At 43.6% G+C, this 16,953-nt stretch overlaps 1 protein-coding gene across 2 annotated transcripts in view; it reads left to right on the top strand.

Annotated features, from left to right (window-relative positions):
• The window catches only part of Anxa4 (annexin A4), a 50,836-nt gene extending 33,883 nt beyond the window's left edge, over nt 1-16,953 (top strand). For both annotated transcript variants that reach the window (XM_027428606.2, XM_027428608.1), the window contains exons 6-13: nt 741-831; nt 3,244-3,323; nt 4,321-4,377; nt 5,045-5,138; nt 8,768-8,863; nt 10,440-10,498; nt 11,729-11,851; nt 15,998-16,953. In XM_027428606.2, the coding sequence (XP_027284407.1) occupies nt 741-831; nt 3,244-3,323; nt 4,321-4,377; nt 5,045-5,138; nt 8,768-8,863; nt 10,440-10,498; nt 11,729-11,851; nt 15,998-16,057 (660 nt within the window). In that variant the 3' untranslated portion in view covers nt 16,058-16,953. The remainder of the gene's footprint in view (nt 1-740; nt 832-3,243; nt 3,324-4,320; nt 4,378-5,044; nt 5,139-8,767; nt 8,864-10,439; nt 10,499-11,728; nt 11,852-15,997) is intronic.

The following is a 16,953-nucleotide window of genomic DNA, read 5'->3' as shown; positions in this document are numbered from 1 at the left end:
AAGTAAAACCTTAAAGTTAAAAAATAAGATAAAAAAAAAAAACAAAAAACTATGGCCAGCCCTTCTGAGGTAGGGGAGAAGAGAGGATGAGAAGCAGGTTTTTCCCTCTTGACACCTTGAAATGTACATGGCAGATGTCATTAAAAAATTGTCCACCCCCCCCCAAATTTGCTGAGTCATTTGCTCCTTCCTGGGGCTGGTCTGTGGTGCTGGTAGAATCCAGGCATGCTTATGCTTCCTCTACAGCTGAGCTGACTGGCAGCAGTGAATATGAGATGCCAGTAGTTTCTTATCAATAAATACACCTTGTAGAAGGTTATGGGCTAGACTCTGGGGAAAGGGAAGTAACAAAGTTTTGCCAGAACATCTGACCTCCAGAGAAAGAGAGCAGAGGTCAAGGAACGAGCAGGACCACAGAAAGCAGAAACTGCGCCTAACTTGCTATGACAAGCAACAGGTGGCAGCCAGGCTGTACAAGTGTGTGTTATTATGAATAATGATTATGGTGAATACACTGGGCTTAGGCAGGCCAGGTAAAAGTTAACAGGCCCTGCTCCTGGACCCCAGTGGGCTGGCATTACCCTGCAGCTTCACACCTACATTTCTCTGAGTGTGGGGCTCAAGTTCTTCAGTTGTGAGCTTAATTGTATTATTACTTTATTTGTTTAACTCTGCATAAAAATTGCAGATTAACTTGATCCACTGGTTCATACCATCCTCATCTCTGGCCTCACATTTAGGGAGCTGGCACAGATGAAGGCTGCCTGATAGAGATCCTGGCTTCTCGTACCCCTGAGGAGATCCGTCGAATCAACCAGACTTACCAGCAGCGTGAGTAGCATCCTCCAGTGTAAATGGAGTTCTTAACTGGTCTAGATAATAAAATGCCAGAGTCAGGTATAGAGGGAAATGCTGAGAGATCAGAGAGAAGGAGGAGCCACAATGCACCTTACCTCCTAAGCTTCTCAGCAGACAAGAGAGCAAGTTCCCGTTTCTCCCTGTTTATACCCTGTTTCTGCCCAACTACCTCACTCCCTGTCTGTCTATACAGACCTCTATGGTTAGCTAGTGGCAAACTCATTTCTCTGACCCTCAGACAGGTTTTATTTGTACAAGCAAGATATCACCACACTCCAGACCCCGGCACAGGTTGCCTATGACTTAAAAACAAGACTGGTGACTGTTATATCTCAGCTATTAGATTATGGTGGAGCTTTCTCCCCTTTATTTTACTTATTTTTCCTCAGATTTCTGCCATATATATGGATCACCCACCAGGGTACTAGGAATGGGCCCTGGAGTCTCTTACAAGCTAGGCTGGAGCTATACCCCAGCATTAGTGTTCCCTGGGTTTCCATAGTTAATATGCGTCACTTCTGTGGAGGAAACAGTCATGCAGTAAGGAGTGTTGCACAGGGTTCAGAGGTTGAACCTAAACCATGAGAGTCTGAAGTTAGCCCCTGACCCTGAAGGTTTTGGATTTAGCCCCATAACCCTGATTTCAGCCCTGTAGGGGTTCTCTGTGATCACCACAGCCAGAAGAGTAAGGGGAGGCAAGAAGGCAATTTGGTTCAACATGACTACGTAGCCAGTGTTGGTTCAAACTTTGACCCTGAGTCATTTATTTTAGGCATATTTAAGCACAGCACAATTTGATGAAAAATTTCCTGGTGATAATCAACCCAACCCTGTGTGCACAATAAAATTCAAGATATGACTACATTGAAACTCTTTGGAAAGTATCTATGATGCCTTCCATAAAGATGGGTTCTATAGATTGGATTACATGTGACACCTCCCATAAAGATAAGTTCTATAGATTGGCAGGCTCATGATAAGGGTCTGGGGAGGATCTAGTGTGGTCTTGTCCACACAGACAGTGCAAAGGTCACCAGGCTATTAACCACATCTGCTGCCAGCCTTCTGGGTGGATAGCAGCTTGTACACCCCTTTCTTTGAAGGAGAAATCCTGTGTGTTTAACACTCTTGGTCGCCCTAGTGCTTATCTGTGAGCATAAGAACCCCCATGCCTCCCACACAGTCCCACATAGGGTTGGAGTTAGCCCCTAACCCTGGCATGTGTCCACATTGGCTTCTGTAGCTATAGAGAGTGTCATTCATCAGAGAGATCTGTTAGAACCTCTCTGGGGACCTCTGTCCTGTGACACTAGTAACCTTCAACAGCTTCTGTAGCAGGCTTTTTCTTTTAGGCCACCAACCAATTCCCAAATCATGACACAGAGACTTCTTATTAGTTACGAATGCTCAGCCTAGCTTAGGCTCATCTCTGGCTAGCTTTTTTTCCCCTTTAACTTAAATTAGCCTGTTTCTCTTAATCTATGTTTCACCTCAGGGCTTTTTACCTTTCTTTTTGTATGTCCTACTCTGTGGCTGCTGGCCGGTGGCTGCCTGGCTGGCTCCAGGCATCTTCTTCTCTTTCTCCCTCATTCTCTTCTTCTAATTCTCTGTGCCCACCAGTCCCACCTATCCTTTTACTGCTTAGTTATTGGCTGTTCAGCTTTTTGTTAGACCAAGCAGGTGACTTAGGCAGGCAAGGTGAAACAAATGCAACACATCTTTACATAATTAAACAAATGCCGCATAATCAAATGTAACACACCTTTACACAGTTAAAGTAATACTCTGTGTAGCATAAACAAATGTAACATATCTTTACCTAGTTAAAGTAATATTCCACAACAAGCTTCCGTTCAGACAAGTGCAGAGCAGAGTCTCAGACAGAAGGAAACCAAAGAGGACTCCAGCCCTGTCTTCTTGATCCCCACCATCTTAAAGAGACAGCCATAGCACATACATGGTCATATTTACTAGGTCATATTTACCATTTGTTTTTTTTTGTTTGTTGTTGCCATTTTTATGAGCTAATGGGCTTCATTAGAATTGCTTACAGGAACATAGGGGAAGGGTTACCTACAGGAACATGGTGAACAGTTACCTACAGCAGCATGGGTGAGCAGTTACCTACAGGATCATGGCTGCTTTACTGATGGTTACACCACTGAAGGAATTGCCTCCCCTTGCCCAGCAACCATTACCTTCTTATAGACCTGTAGGGATGGCTGGGGCCACACAGAGTTCAGATTTAGAAAACCTCACATGGGGTACCACTTTGGTTTGACCTGCTCCCATGAACATGCTGCCTTGGAGGGACAGAGCTTGCTGGAGGGTGACAGCACTAGGCAGGACTCTGTTCTGATGTACCCATTTTCAATTTCTTGGCAGAATATGGAAGGAGCCTTGAAGAGGACATCTGCTCAGACACATCCTTCATGTTCCAGCGAGTACTGGTGTCCCTGGCAGCGGTGCGTGACTTCCTTGGTGATGGCTTCTGATAGGGGATGCTGGGTTGATTGAAACATGCACCCTCCTTTACCCGCCCTTCAGTCATTCAGTCTCCTAAACATGAGCACTCCCCAGGTGTCATCCCCGGGCTGCTCTATCCCTTTATCTTATTTCTCCTTCAGAGACCTTGGCTAGTCATGCATGCCCAACCATTTCTTCTACTTTAATTCACTGTTCATGGGTCCCGTGTTTGTGCCAGCTACCTCTATTACAAAGTGCATTGGATTACAAGGATATGGAGAGATAACTTTCTGTGTTTTAGACGTTTATACAGTGGCAGGACTGGAGAGGTTGCAGAGGACCTGAGTTAAATAAACCCCCCACACACATTGGATGGCTCACAACCACCTGTAACTCCAGATCCAGGAGACTGACTGCCCTCTTCTGGCCTCAATAAGCACCTGCACACATATGACACACACATATATACAACACACACAATGCATGCACTTTTTTAAAAATCTTTTTTTTTTTTAAAGAACAGTCTTCCAAACTGGAAGGCAGTGCCTGTCTATCACTCATTCGTATCCCTTCAGGGGTTCCTGTGGCCCTCAATGCTGGAGCTGGTGTATTTGGCACTGGCATTGCATCAGCTTCAACAGTTCTACCTCAGGTCTAGCATTCTCTTGACCAATGAAGACTGACTAGTTAAGAAGACTGAATCAGCTGTGTCAGTGCAGGGGTGGGGTTGGGAGCCGGGAGAAAGATGTTAATGTTCTTCTAATGGAAGAGACAACTTTGCAAAATCAAGGGTCACAATGGGGTTCACACTCCACTGGGAGCATCTCCAGGGCATAGGTCCAGGCCCTGATGATACAAGACGGCAGTCCTAACTCTCTAACCTGCATCTTGTCTCCAGGCCTTCTGTCTTAAGAGCACCCAGGGTGGCAGGGATGAAGGGAATTACCTGGGTGATGTGCATGGGTACTCGCTTACTCTCCTCTGTTTCACCCGCAGGGTGGCAGGGATGAAGGGAATTACCTGGATGATGCACTCGTGAAGCAGGACGCCCAGGTTAGTGGACTGTAAATTCTTTCTTGCAGCTTCTTCTGTAAGACAGGCCTCATTTGGTTGGTAGGCAGCCTCTTCTACTTTAGGGTGTATTAGGCTGAGGTGTGATATGTAAAAGACTCCCATAGACAATCTTCGATCAACAGGACTCTTTCAGGGGTATGAGGGACTTGGGGTAGCTCAAGTCACTATTGACACTCCTGGATTCTAGGTCTCCTTTTCACACTGGGGCCACATGAGGATCCCAGAGAATCTCTCTCTCTCTCTCTCTCTCTCTCTCTCTCTCTCTCTCTCTCTCTCTCTCTCTCTCTGTCTGTGTGTGTGTGTGTTGCCAGGGAATGGAGCATAGGGCTTGGCCCATGCTATGCAAGTCTCAAACTATATAGACTGGCTCGAGAAAAGATCAAAATTCAAACTTTAAAGCCTGATTTCTGCTGAGTGCATGTTGTTTTGTGCCATTATGAGGTTAAAGTACTGAGTGTGTGATTGCATGTGTGTATGTGCGCAAGTGTGTGTGTGTGTGTGTGTGTGTGTGTGTGTACAGCATGTTCACCTTTCCAACTAACAAAATAAAACCAAGCCAGCTCAACTCTTAGAAACTTTAGACCTATTTGCCCAGGTACTGGCACATCCTTTTTGGTGTTTAGACTCATGCTTTGTTTGGTACCAGGACCTGTATGAGGCTGGAGAGAAGAAATGGGGGACAGACGAGGTGAAATTCCTAAGCATCCTCTGTTCCCGGAATCGGAACCATCTGCTGCATGGTGAGTACTTACCTCACCACCTCACTCAACTCTGCTAAAATGATTGACAGCCTTAAAATTTTTAAGGTTAATTTATTTTATGTGTATGAATGTTTTGACTGAATATATGTCTATGAACCAGTTGTGCATCTGGTGTCCTTGGAGATCAGAAGGGGGTGCCAGAGGCCCTGGAACTGGAGTTATAGACAATTGTCAGCCACCAAGTGGGTGCTGTAAAGGGACCTGAACCCAGGTCCTCTGTAAAAGCAGCAAGTGCTCTTAGCCACTGAGCCATCTTTACAGCCCCTGATAACCTTTTTTAAAAAAAGATATCTTTCGGGTAGTGTAGCACACACCTTTAATCCCAGCACTTGGGAGGCAGAGACAGGCAGATCTCTGTGAGTTCAAGGCCAGCCTGGACTACAGAGTGAGTTCCAGGACAGGCTCCAAAACTGTCTCCAACAACCAAATATATATATATATATATATATATATAATATATATATATATATATATAATTTATTCTTTGACAATGCCAAATGTGTTTATAATGTGTCTTGATCATAGTGCTTCCCAGTTCACGATGACCTTTCCCCAACATGATATAGAAAACGAACTAAACCATTAGATTTTAATGGTGTAAAAGTGGGAATCAAATATATGAATGAAGGCCAATTTTGAAAGATTAGTTTGAGTAATTGACAGAGATACAAAATGTTCATAATAATTTAGCATTCCTTATCCCAGAAAACCAGCCTTCCTAGCTGGTCCTTTCTCTAGCACAGCCCCAAAACAGTCATTTCCCATTACTTACACAAGAAAGTAAACTACCTGAGGAACCAATTTAAACAAATGTCAGTTGATATTTATTTCTATTTAGCATCGCTGATAGATTTCTTCAGGGTTTACATGGAGTAAGATGAGCCGTGGGTAATTTCACTTTTTATTTCCTTTGTGTGATGTCCCTAATTTGCTTCTGGTAATTTCTAGACTTTGCAATGTGCTTTTAACTTCGTTGTGGGGGAAGAACACTAAACCATTATAGAAAATTGTTGTCAGGCTGAGTCTTCTTATAAACAGCAGTAAGGACTCAATAGGGCAGTTCATCTTGTAGATGAGCTCTTTAGACCTTCATGGGCATCATAATTTTGTAAACCACCATCTCCCTGTCAGAGGCATGGAGTTTCAGAGCTTGTAGGGAATTTGAGGAGAATGGGTTTGCTAAATTGAAAACACAACATAACTGCAAAGTTTGACACATTTACAAGTTGTAATTATTCTAGATATTCCTCAGTGGCAATAATAATAATAATAATAATAATAAGCAATTATTCTTGTCCATAAATCATATACCACCATGAAACTTGGGGCTTTCTTTTATTGGCTCTCTTTGCCTGTTTACTATGTGAGCTCCTCCTTGTGGCGCTTTCCCAGAACTGCAGGTCCTGGGATGCATTTACTTACTAAGAATTTGTAATTCCAAGTCTGTAGTTGAGCAGTTAAAAATTACCTGTTCAGACTGGGAGGTGGTGGTGCACACCTTTAATCCTAGAACTCAGGAGGCAGAAGCAGGTGGGTCTCTGTGAGTTTGAGGCCAGCCTAGTCTACAGAGCTAGTTCTAGGACATCTAGAACTGTTAAATAGAGAAACCCTGTCTCAAAAAACAAAACAAATTACCTGTTGATAAGTCACCAAGACAATGTTTTAAGCACTTTTTACGTAGTGTAGACCGAATAATCTTGTTACCAACCAGCTATAATGGCCAGAATGAAGAGTTTGTTAATAATTTTCTGTCTTGAAGCTTTCATTCCACTTTGGGTGTGTGTGTGTGGGGGGTCTTATTAGCTCCTTTGATTCTTGACAAATATACACCCACAAAAAGGAAAATAGAAAGTACCAGTGGCTCCCAAGATTGGAGGGAGATCTGAAACCATGAGAACAGAAATAAAGGTGCTTAAGCTGCTTCCAGAATGCTCCAGTAATTCTAGGCAGGAAAGATGGGAGTAGGATGATCCCCAAGGCTTGCTGGCAGGCCAGTCCAGTGAGAACTGTCTCAAAAAAAAAATACAGTGGTGGACTAGGGAGATAGCTCAGTGGGAAGTGCTTGCTAGGCAGGTGTGAGGGCCTGTGCCCAAATCCCACACTCCCTGGGGCGGGGGGAGCCAGGTATTGCTGCAAGCACCTGTAAGCCCAGCATTGGAAGGCAGGGACGGGTGGATCCCAGGAGCTCACTGGCCAGCCAGCCTAGCTGAAATGGTTAGCTTCCAGTTCAGTGAGAGACCCTGTCCTTAAGCAGTAAGACAGTGAGTGAGAGAGGCAGACACCAGCATCCTTCTGTGGCCTTTGTATGCATGAGTGCAGGCTTAAGCAGTGGTAAGTATATTCAAATTGATTAATCAAAATAAATAAAAAATAAGAAGACACCTGACACCAACTTCTGGCTTCCACATGCATGCACACACATTAAAACATACTATACCACACCCCCACACAATTCATTTTGAGATAGGGTCTCACTGTGTAGCCTTGGCTGGCCTGAAACTCACTATGTAGTCCAGACTGGGCTCAAATTCAGAGATCTTCCTGCCTCTGTCTCCCAAGTGCTTGTTTCAAAGGTGTGCACCACCATGCCTGACCACGCAAAATTAAAAAGAAAACCATTTCATTGGAGGGCAGGTCACTCTGAGGGACACTGCCAGGCCAAGGTGATGATGTGATTTGCTGGATGCTGGTACCCTTTGACTGATAACTGTGAGGATTACATGGATGGAGGGAACCAGACAGTATGCCAGTGAAGGTCACTAAGGAGAGAAACAAAACAGTTATCTGTCCTAAGAAGTCTCTGGAAGAAGAGAGGGAAACATTCATCACATTAAAAAAAATCCTTGGCAAAAAGCAAGAAAAAATTAATTATGTGAAAAATCTATTAAAAGATACAACCAACTGTTACCAGATGTGACTCAGTCTTGAGGAGGCTGAATTGTTCTCATCTTAATGAGCCAAATGGAAGAAGAGTACATAGGTGACATCCAAGGCTGACATTTCATGTAGTCAATGCTGGCCTTGATCTCATGTGACTGGGGAACTGCCAATCTTGCCTTCACCTGCCAAATACTGGGATTGCAGGTGTGAGCTACCAGACCCTGTGTGCTTCAACAAGAAGAAAGCAAATGTACCCAAAGACTCCCTCAGTGCCTGGTATTCTCCAGAGATCTCAGCACTCTTCCTCCTGATGGACCTGGTCCACCAGGCCACATCCTGCCTGGGTCCTCACCCACAGTAATAATTGGTTTCCTCTTGAAATATGCCGAAAAACTAAGTAGCATAAGCTTGTTAAAATGTATTCGTTCTCTCCATAAATTTTAGTTTCCTGTATTTAAGCTTTTATTACATTTATTTATGTGTTCACTTGCTTTTAGAGAGTGTGCATGTATGTTATATGTGTGTGTACCCACATGCATGTGTACAGGCGTATGGGTATGCAAATGTCACAGATCACATGTGGAGATCAGAGGACAACTAGCCCAAGTCATTTCTCTTCTTCCAACACGTGGGTTCCAGTCATCAGGCTCGGCTGTAAGTGCCTTTAGCAGACCAGTCATCACACCAGCCCAGTTTTCCAAATCGCACTATCTTGTTATTGGTTTTAGTGTTTGATGAATACAAAAGGATCTCTCAGAAGGACATTGAGCAGAGTATTAAATCCGAAACGTCTGGTAGCTTTGAAGACGCCCTGCTGGCTATAGGTAAGCTGATGACCCACAGAGTTAATTCTGCTGCTGTTCCTTCTTAGTATCCAGATGTTGTCATGGAGTTACAGAGCTGTGATTTTTCTGAAATTAAAGTTGTTTCAATTACTGAGGGTACATTCTAGAATTTAAAGGAGAAAAAAAAATGGATTCTCAGTAAGTTGGCCAGGCTGGTCTGGAACTCCTGGATTAATGTGACCTGCTCACATCAGTCCCCAAATACCTGACCCACAGCCACGTGCCATCATACACAGATGATTTTCCAGAACTGTTGGGTTTTTTTTATTTTGTTTTTTTTAATGATTTTCTGTGCATGAGTATTTTGCCTGCATGTTTGTCTGTGCATCACATATATGCAATACCTGTGGAGCCCAGAAGAGGGTGTTGGATCCCCTGAAACGAGAGTTACAGAGTGTTGAGAACCACCACATGGGTGGTAAGAACTAAACTCGGGTCCTCTGCAAGAACAGCCAGTGCTCTTAACCACTGAGCCATCTCTCTAGCTCCAGATTTTTCTTTTTCTACATAGTCTCATTCAATAGCCCAGCTGCCCTTGAACTTTGTAGCAATCCCTCCTATCTTGGCTAGGAGTGCTAGGATCATAGACATGAGCCACCCCATCTGGCTATTCTACAACTTTAAACAGGAAAGATTTGCAAAGCTACATGTTGTGCACACCTGTAATTCCAGCACTTGGGAGGTCGAGGCAGCCCTGAGGATCAGTAGTTCAAGATCATGCTCAGCTGCACAGTGAGTTCAAGGCCAGCCTTGGCTATGTGAGAAACTTACTGAACAAGCAAAGCAAAAAGAAATATTTTGTATGGTCTGACTGCTGTTGTGCCAGGGGGGCTTTTTTCCCCCCTTAGCACTTTTTTTTTCTTTATCTTATTATAGGAGAAAGATAATGCCATGCTCTCTGTATCTGGCAACTTAATGGGTGGTTGGGTTTAATAACTGATTTTTAAGTTGTTTTTTTTTTTATTTCGTGGGTGTTTTGCCTGCATATATGTGTGTGTACCATAGGCATGCCTTGTACCATCAGAGGTCAGAAGAGGGCATCAAATCCTTTGAAACTTGACTTACAGGCGGTTGTAAGCAATCATGTGAGTGCTGGGAATTGAACCCCAGTCCTCTGCAAGAACAAGTACTCTTAACCCCTGAGCCATCTCTCCGGCCCCCTAGTAACTATTTTATATGGCAGATGTAGTAATCATTTTGGAGCTATGAGTCACCCTTGTTTTGATGGCCATTATTAATGACTTCTCCAGGAACTTGATAAGCTGAGGATCCTGGCCATCTGGGAGACGGCCTGGGTGCAGACTATGTTCAGGAAGGGCCTCTTGCCTTAAAGCAAAGCAATCAGGAAATAGTTTGGGGGACTTTGTAGAAACAGAGAATAACTGTCAGCTTTCTTTGTTCTTGGATTTTTTTTCTGTAATCTTCTCACTCTTCTCTTTCTTTTTATGGAAATAGAGATGACTTATTAAGAGAAAGGAAGTGCTCCTGGGAATGGGAGTGTGCTAGCAGGCAGGGGAGTGGCCTGTGCTCATTCTTTTGCTCATCTTCTCCACAGTGAGGTGCATGAGGAACAAGCCTGCATATTTTGCTGAAAGGCTTTATAAGTCCATGAAGGTAAATGCCTTTGTTTTTATTGCTTGAGAGATTGTGGTGTGGTTTTTCCTTATCCACCTTCTTAGGTTTGCCACCTGGATTCCACCCTGGGATATCCAACTCGACTCCATGTTGTATCCCTCACCGAATACTGCTGTCGTTTATGCGGAGTGCTGTTCTCTGTGTACTTGTGATGTGTGGAGCCTTGCTCCCAGGGCTTTACATGTTGGATTAATTCATCCCCACAACAGACACAGGGGCACAAACCGCCCTGTTTTACAAGTGGAGAAACTGAGGCATACAGTTTGTTTACACCGTTTATGGAAGTAGGAGTGCCCCAAGGAGACAAACTCTAGCTTCAGAGCTAGGTTCCCAGGTCTGTGCTAGACTCTGTGCAGGCAGCTCTGCCAGGAACCCCCAGGGGGACAGGAAACCAGGAACCTAAGTGCTGGGATTTTGTTGCTGTTCTTCTGAGACAAATTCTCAAGTAGCCCAAGCTGGCCTGGGATTCTCTATGTAGCTGAGGATGGCCTTGAACTCTTGATCATCTTGCCTCAGCCTTCCAAATTCTGGGATCACAGCCTGTGCCATACCTGGTGGAGAGTCTTTGCTTTTGAAGAATATCTGTCCTCAAAGAAAAAGCCAGCATGCAGAAAAAACCAACAATAAGACAGAATGAAAGATGGCAGCTCAGCATCCCACTACTATAGGAACACCAAGGAGAGAGTGTAGTTTTTCAGTATTCTTGAGTGAAGATTTGAAAAGAATATATACAGAAATTGGACCCGGGTATGCTGGCACACACCTGAAATTCCAGCTCTTGGGAGGCTGGAAAGGGAGGACTGCTTAGTTTGAGACCAGTTTGGGCTATACAGAGAGAGAGAGAAAGAAAGGGAGGGAGGAAGGAATAGAGGAAGGGAGGGGGAAAAAGCAAAACAGAAAAGGTTCTGTTCAAGCAGAACCTTAAGGGAAGCTTTACACAGGGTGGGGAAGGGTTAGTAGATGATGCAGGTGGCTGAGCAGCACAGAGCATGTCTTTAGAAAGGCCCAGCAGTGTCTTCTGGTCAAGAGACAGTGTTCTAAAGGTGTGTTGTGCCGGGCCATGTATCCCAAGTTAAGGCATGAGGATGTTCCTTGGGCCTCCCGGGTCATACAACAAAGAGCACTGTGGCAGAGTCACTATTGCCTTGTCTTTGTCTTGCTGGACCATGAAGAGCATCATCTGATACAAGATCTTGCTGCCTCCCTCAGGGCCTAGGCACTGATGACGACACCCTCATCAGAGTGATGGTGTCCCGAGCAGAGATTGACATGCTGGACATCCGGGCAAACTTCAAGAGGCTCTACGGGAAGTCTTTGTACTCTTTCATCAAGGTAGGGCACCACAGTGAAGACAGGGCCTGGCCTTGGTGTGCAGCACTACAGGTTCCCTCCTCTTGGCATGCCATTCCCAACAAAGATGGCCCTCTGCCTCAGGGATCTGGGGTCCCTCCATTCTCATGGTGTACAAGTTTGAAGTATTTACCTTCTAAACACAAGTAATAAGTCCATGTGGTCCCAAACAAAATTCTGGAGCAGTGATTCAGAACTGCTTTGAATAAAGATGTGTAGTATAACTGGCCCTAACATTTTAAGTAATTGACCTGTTCAAGTGTACACAGAGTGTGGAGAAGCAGCATCACCCCTGACCTCTGTCTCAAATATCCTTCTACCCAAAGGTTAGAATACCAGGGGCTGGAGTTAAGGGCTAAGCAGTTAAGGGAACTGACTGCTCTTTCAAGGGACCTCAGTTCCATTCCCAGCACCCACATGACACCTCACAACCACCTGTAACTCCAGTTCTAGGAATCCGACACCCTCTTCCGGCCTCCATGGGTACTGCATACATGTAGTGCGCAGACATACATAAGCAAATTACCCAAAAACAGAAAATAAAAAAGAAAAGAAAAGCTGTGTGTTAGTAATAACCTCACATAAGCTATTCCAGTATTTGATATTGCAAACTTTAAGGTCTTTGAGATAGTAAGACCTATGTCTGCAACTGGTATACACCCCAAATAAGAGCTCTCAATTGCTTTTTTTTTGCTTCTCTGTTTCTTCCCTCCCAGATCTGTCACATGCCTGCCATAAGGGCACCCAATAAATGGGAAAACAAATTGGATAAAAGTTGCATGCTCTCATTTACTTTCTGTTGCTGTGTAAACACCAAAAGCAACTTAAGGAAGACATGGTTTATTTTGGTTTATCGTTCCAGAGAAGGGAAGGCCTGGCAGCAGGCCAAAGGAGCAAGAAGCTAGCTAGTCACATTTTATCTGAACACTGAAAAGAGAGTGAACAGCAAGTGGAGCGAGGCTATAAAACCTCCAAGCATGCCCTCAGTGATGTACTTCCTCCAGCAAGGCTGCACCTCCTAAAGGCTCCATGACCTCTCCAAACAGCACCACCAAAAACCTGGAGACCAAGTTTTTAAACACATGAGCCTGTGGGGACATTTCTCATTAAATAACCCACCACAGATTCCTATACTCTACATGTTTCTCACACAAGATGCTTGTAAGGAATGGGAAGGTACTCATAGTTGGTCACATGTTCTCATGTGAATAACCTCTTCTCCACAACAGAGTTCTGTGACCTGTGAGGCTGACAGTGGCTGTTCCCTAGGGTGAATACTTCCTCCTCCTTAGATGCTTGCATACATCAATTGCAGTCACTTGTGGTTCCTCATTCTTCCTCTGAATATGAAAATTCAATGAATGTTTGTGTGTGTAGTGTGTGTGTGTGTGTGTGTGTGTGTGTGTGTGTGTGTGTGTGTGTGGTGTGGTGTGGTGTGTGGTGTGTGTGCGTGCGTGCGTGCTCACTCACACTGAAGACTGAAATCAGGGCTTCAGGTTCTGTATTACTGAATTACATTCTCAACCTTAATGAAGACTTTTAAGGCACAACTTCCTCAGCTGCCTGGTAATGATGGCAGAAGCAGCTGAATCTAGAATCCTTTGGAGGGCCAGCAGGGTCTGCTGGAAATGTAAGAAAACATCCCCCCATTCCATCCTCACCCATTTACTGTTCTTTACTTGGTACCAGACAGCCAGGATTTCTAAGATGGTGTAGGTGTGGTGAAAACTGACTCACCCATCACAACCCTTCATTAACTCCTTTGATTCTTTAAGAAGCCTGGAGAGTCTCATAAACATGAAGCTGAGACTAATTTCTGAGCTTGGGTTGCCTACACAGCAAACTTCTCATCCATATTTGACCTGTGGATTAAATTTTAAATGCACTGACCATTTGAGAGCTTCTGTTAAGAAGAAAGAGTTTTGGGCATGAGGACATAGGGCTGGGGGTGGATGGCTCAGTGGGAAAAACGCTTGCTGAGTTTGGTTTCCCAGCACCCACATAAAAGGGGTAACAGCAAGCATTGGTTACCCCAGTGCAGGCAAAGGCAAAGACCAGAGGATCCCTGAGGCCCACTGGTTAGCTAGTTTTGCCCAGTTGGTGAGCTGCAGGTTCAATGAGATAGATATCTTGTCTCAATAATGTGTAGTGTGATAAGAGAGAACACCTGTTGTCAGCCTGCGTCTTATCACACACACACACACACACACACACACACACAGTCATGGGGGTGGGGGGAGGATTGAGAGAGTAAATTGTCACAGAGCTTTGGAACTCCTGCTGGTGTTGGTTAGTTGTCAACTTGACATGAGCTAGAGTTATCTGAGAATAGGAAACCTCAGCTGAGAAAATGCCCCTACCAGATTGGCCAATAGGCAAGCAAGCCTGTGGGGCATTTTCTTCAATGATAATTGTTGTGGAAGGTCCCAGGCCACTGTGGACTGTGCCACCCTCAGGCAGGTGGTCCTGGGGTGCATAAGAAAGCAGGCTTAAGCATTCCTTTAATCCCAGCACTTGGGAGGCAGAGACAGGCGGATCTCTGAGTTCGAAGCCAGCCTGGTCTCCAGAGCCAGTGCCAGGATAGGATCCAAATCAAAGCTACACAGAGAAACCCTGTCTCAAAAAACCAAAAAAACAAAAACAAAAAAAAGAAAGAAAAGAAAAGAAAAGAAAAGAAAAGAAAAGAAAGCAGGCTTAGCCAGCCATGGGGGAACAAAGCAACAAGCACATCCTCCATGGTCTCTGCTTCAGTTCCTGCCTCTAGGTTCCTGCTTGAGTTCTGCCTTGGTGTCCCTCATTGGACTGTGACCTGGGGTATATATGCCAAGTAGACCCTTTCATCCCCAAGTTGCTTTGATCACAGTCTTTATCATAGCAACAGAAACCTAACTGGGACAGTGCCACAAAAAGACAATGACAAAAGTACTATGCCAGTAAGCAACTTTAATACATACTTATTCTTTCACAGATAATGGAACAAATTAATAATATATTACTATTCATTTTGACAGAAATTAAAATTTGAACTCTTAAAGTCAGAGGCTCCATCTGTTTTAGTGCCCAATAAGAAGTAACCCAAACGGATTTATTGGGCTTGGGGTATTGCTTGCTTAGTGTGTACACAAGCCCTGGGTTCAATCCCCAGTGCCAAAACTATCAATAAATAAAAAAAAACAAATAGGAAAACTGCAATGTATTTATTAGCTCATAAACATTTCCATGTAGAAATTATAGGACCGCTCTAGAAGGCTATTTTGCAACACATGAAAAGCATTAGAAAAATCTGCCATTTTAACCTAGTAATTTTCTTTTTATGAAAAGTATTCAAAGCAAATTATGAGGGAAATTCATAAAAACACAGCTTCACGGTGCTTTATACAGCAATGTTTGTTAAAATAAAACATCAGAGACCATATAAACATCTGACAATGGGGAGGGAAATATCCTGTAATCATTAAATAATATTGTTATAAAAAGTCAGGATAGTGAGGTTGGGTGTGTGGTTCATTGATGGAGCACTTGCCTACACTTGCCTAGAGTGAGGATGGCCATGGGTTCAGTCCCTAGCACCACCAAAAATAATAAGGACATAAATAGTTACTGTACTACAGTCTCATCACATAGGGATCTATACGTACAGAGAAAAGACTGGGGGATAGGATCATTTCAGAATGTAAACAACAGTGATCCATAGATCATGGATTATGGGTGCTTCTATGTTCTTCTTTTAAGTGCTTTTTTAAAAACACAGAACAAGTATTACTTTTATTTTTAAAAGATTATTTATGTATATCTGTGTATATGTTTGTAAATGTGTATGTATGTATGTATGTATGCATGTATATGCCTCATGTATGCAGTGCCCAAGGAAACTAGAGGAAGGTGCCAGATTCCCATGGACCTGTAGTTATAGACAACTGTGAGCACCAAGAACCAAACTTAGGTTCTCTGTGATCTTAGTGCCCAAGCCATCTTTCCAGCCCAAAATATTACTTTTGAAATAAAAAGCATTTTTCTGAGGAACTAAGAAAAATCTAGCCAAGTTTGCAAATGAACTTAGGTGATTTTTGAACTGTGTAAACATAAGAACCACTTAACTTGCGGTAACTGTGCTCTCCTTTCTCCCAGGGCGACACTTCCGGAGACTACAGGAAGGTCCTACTCATCCTCTGTGGAGGAGATGATTAAAACAAACCCAGGACAGAGACTTCTTAACACTGGGTTGTTGTTTTTTTTTAACTTCATTTTTCTGCACTGCTATTAACATTATCTCAAATGCTTATTTCCAATTAAAACGCCTCCAGTTGCCTCCTTTGATCCAGCCTGTGTTATTATCATCTATAATTAGTCATTTTGATGCCTTAAACCTGTTCTTTCAAAGCTTTTAAGACCTAAATGGAGATTTAGAATTAGAAATTAAAATGTGCTCCAAGTCTTTAACAGATTATTTCCTCATGCATGTTTTGCAGAAACTGAATGCACTAAATCCTTTTGGATTTTTCTTTTCCATAAGAATTTTACAGGACAGAAGCAGCTCTCTTCCCTGAGCAGCCAGTCATCTCTTCATGCCAGACCCTACCATCTACTACTAAGAATTTCCATCCAGTTTCCTATTTTACACAGCTGTAGATTGAAGTTCTTATGAGCCTCCTTTCTTTGGCTTTGTCTATCGTGTTAGCTGATAGTTTGGTATGGCAGGCTTCATCTCCTGCACTGAAACTACTTTCTCCTCAAGAAGTGTAGCAAAGTCACCAACTCATCAAACAAGTTGGTTAAAAAGAGCTCATGTGTCTGTTGATCACGCACACTGAGCATTCCAGTCTTAGGGCTGCTGTCCTAATCTTGCTCCAAAGTGATGGGAAAGAGTGAGGTTCAGCTGAGGTTGTTCTTGTGCCTGAGCTCTGGGCTGTGGCTGACCCAAGTAAATTATTTCTGCTAAAGATAATCTCTTTAGATTGTTGATTTGATTCCCACTGTACCCAGATGATCTTACAATCATTCAGAAATGGTGCTTGCATGTTTGGAATTTTGGTTTGTATACAACATGAGAAAATTTTTTATTAAAAATGGTGACTTTAAAGGGA

This window comes from Cricetulus griseus, chromosome 8, assembly GCF_003668045.3.
Source record: "Cricetulus griseus strain 17A/GY chromosome 8, alternate assembly CriGri-PICRH-1.0, whole genome shotgun sequence".
Classification (NCBI taxonomy): Eukaryota; Metazoa; Chordata; class Mammalia; order Rodentia; family Cricetidae; genus Cricetulus; species Cricetulus griseus.
Note: the sequence above shows the minus strand (reverse complement) of the source record. Positions and strands in the feature narration are given on the sequence as shown.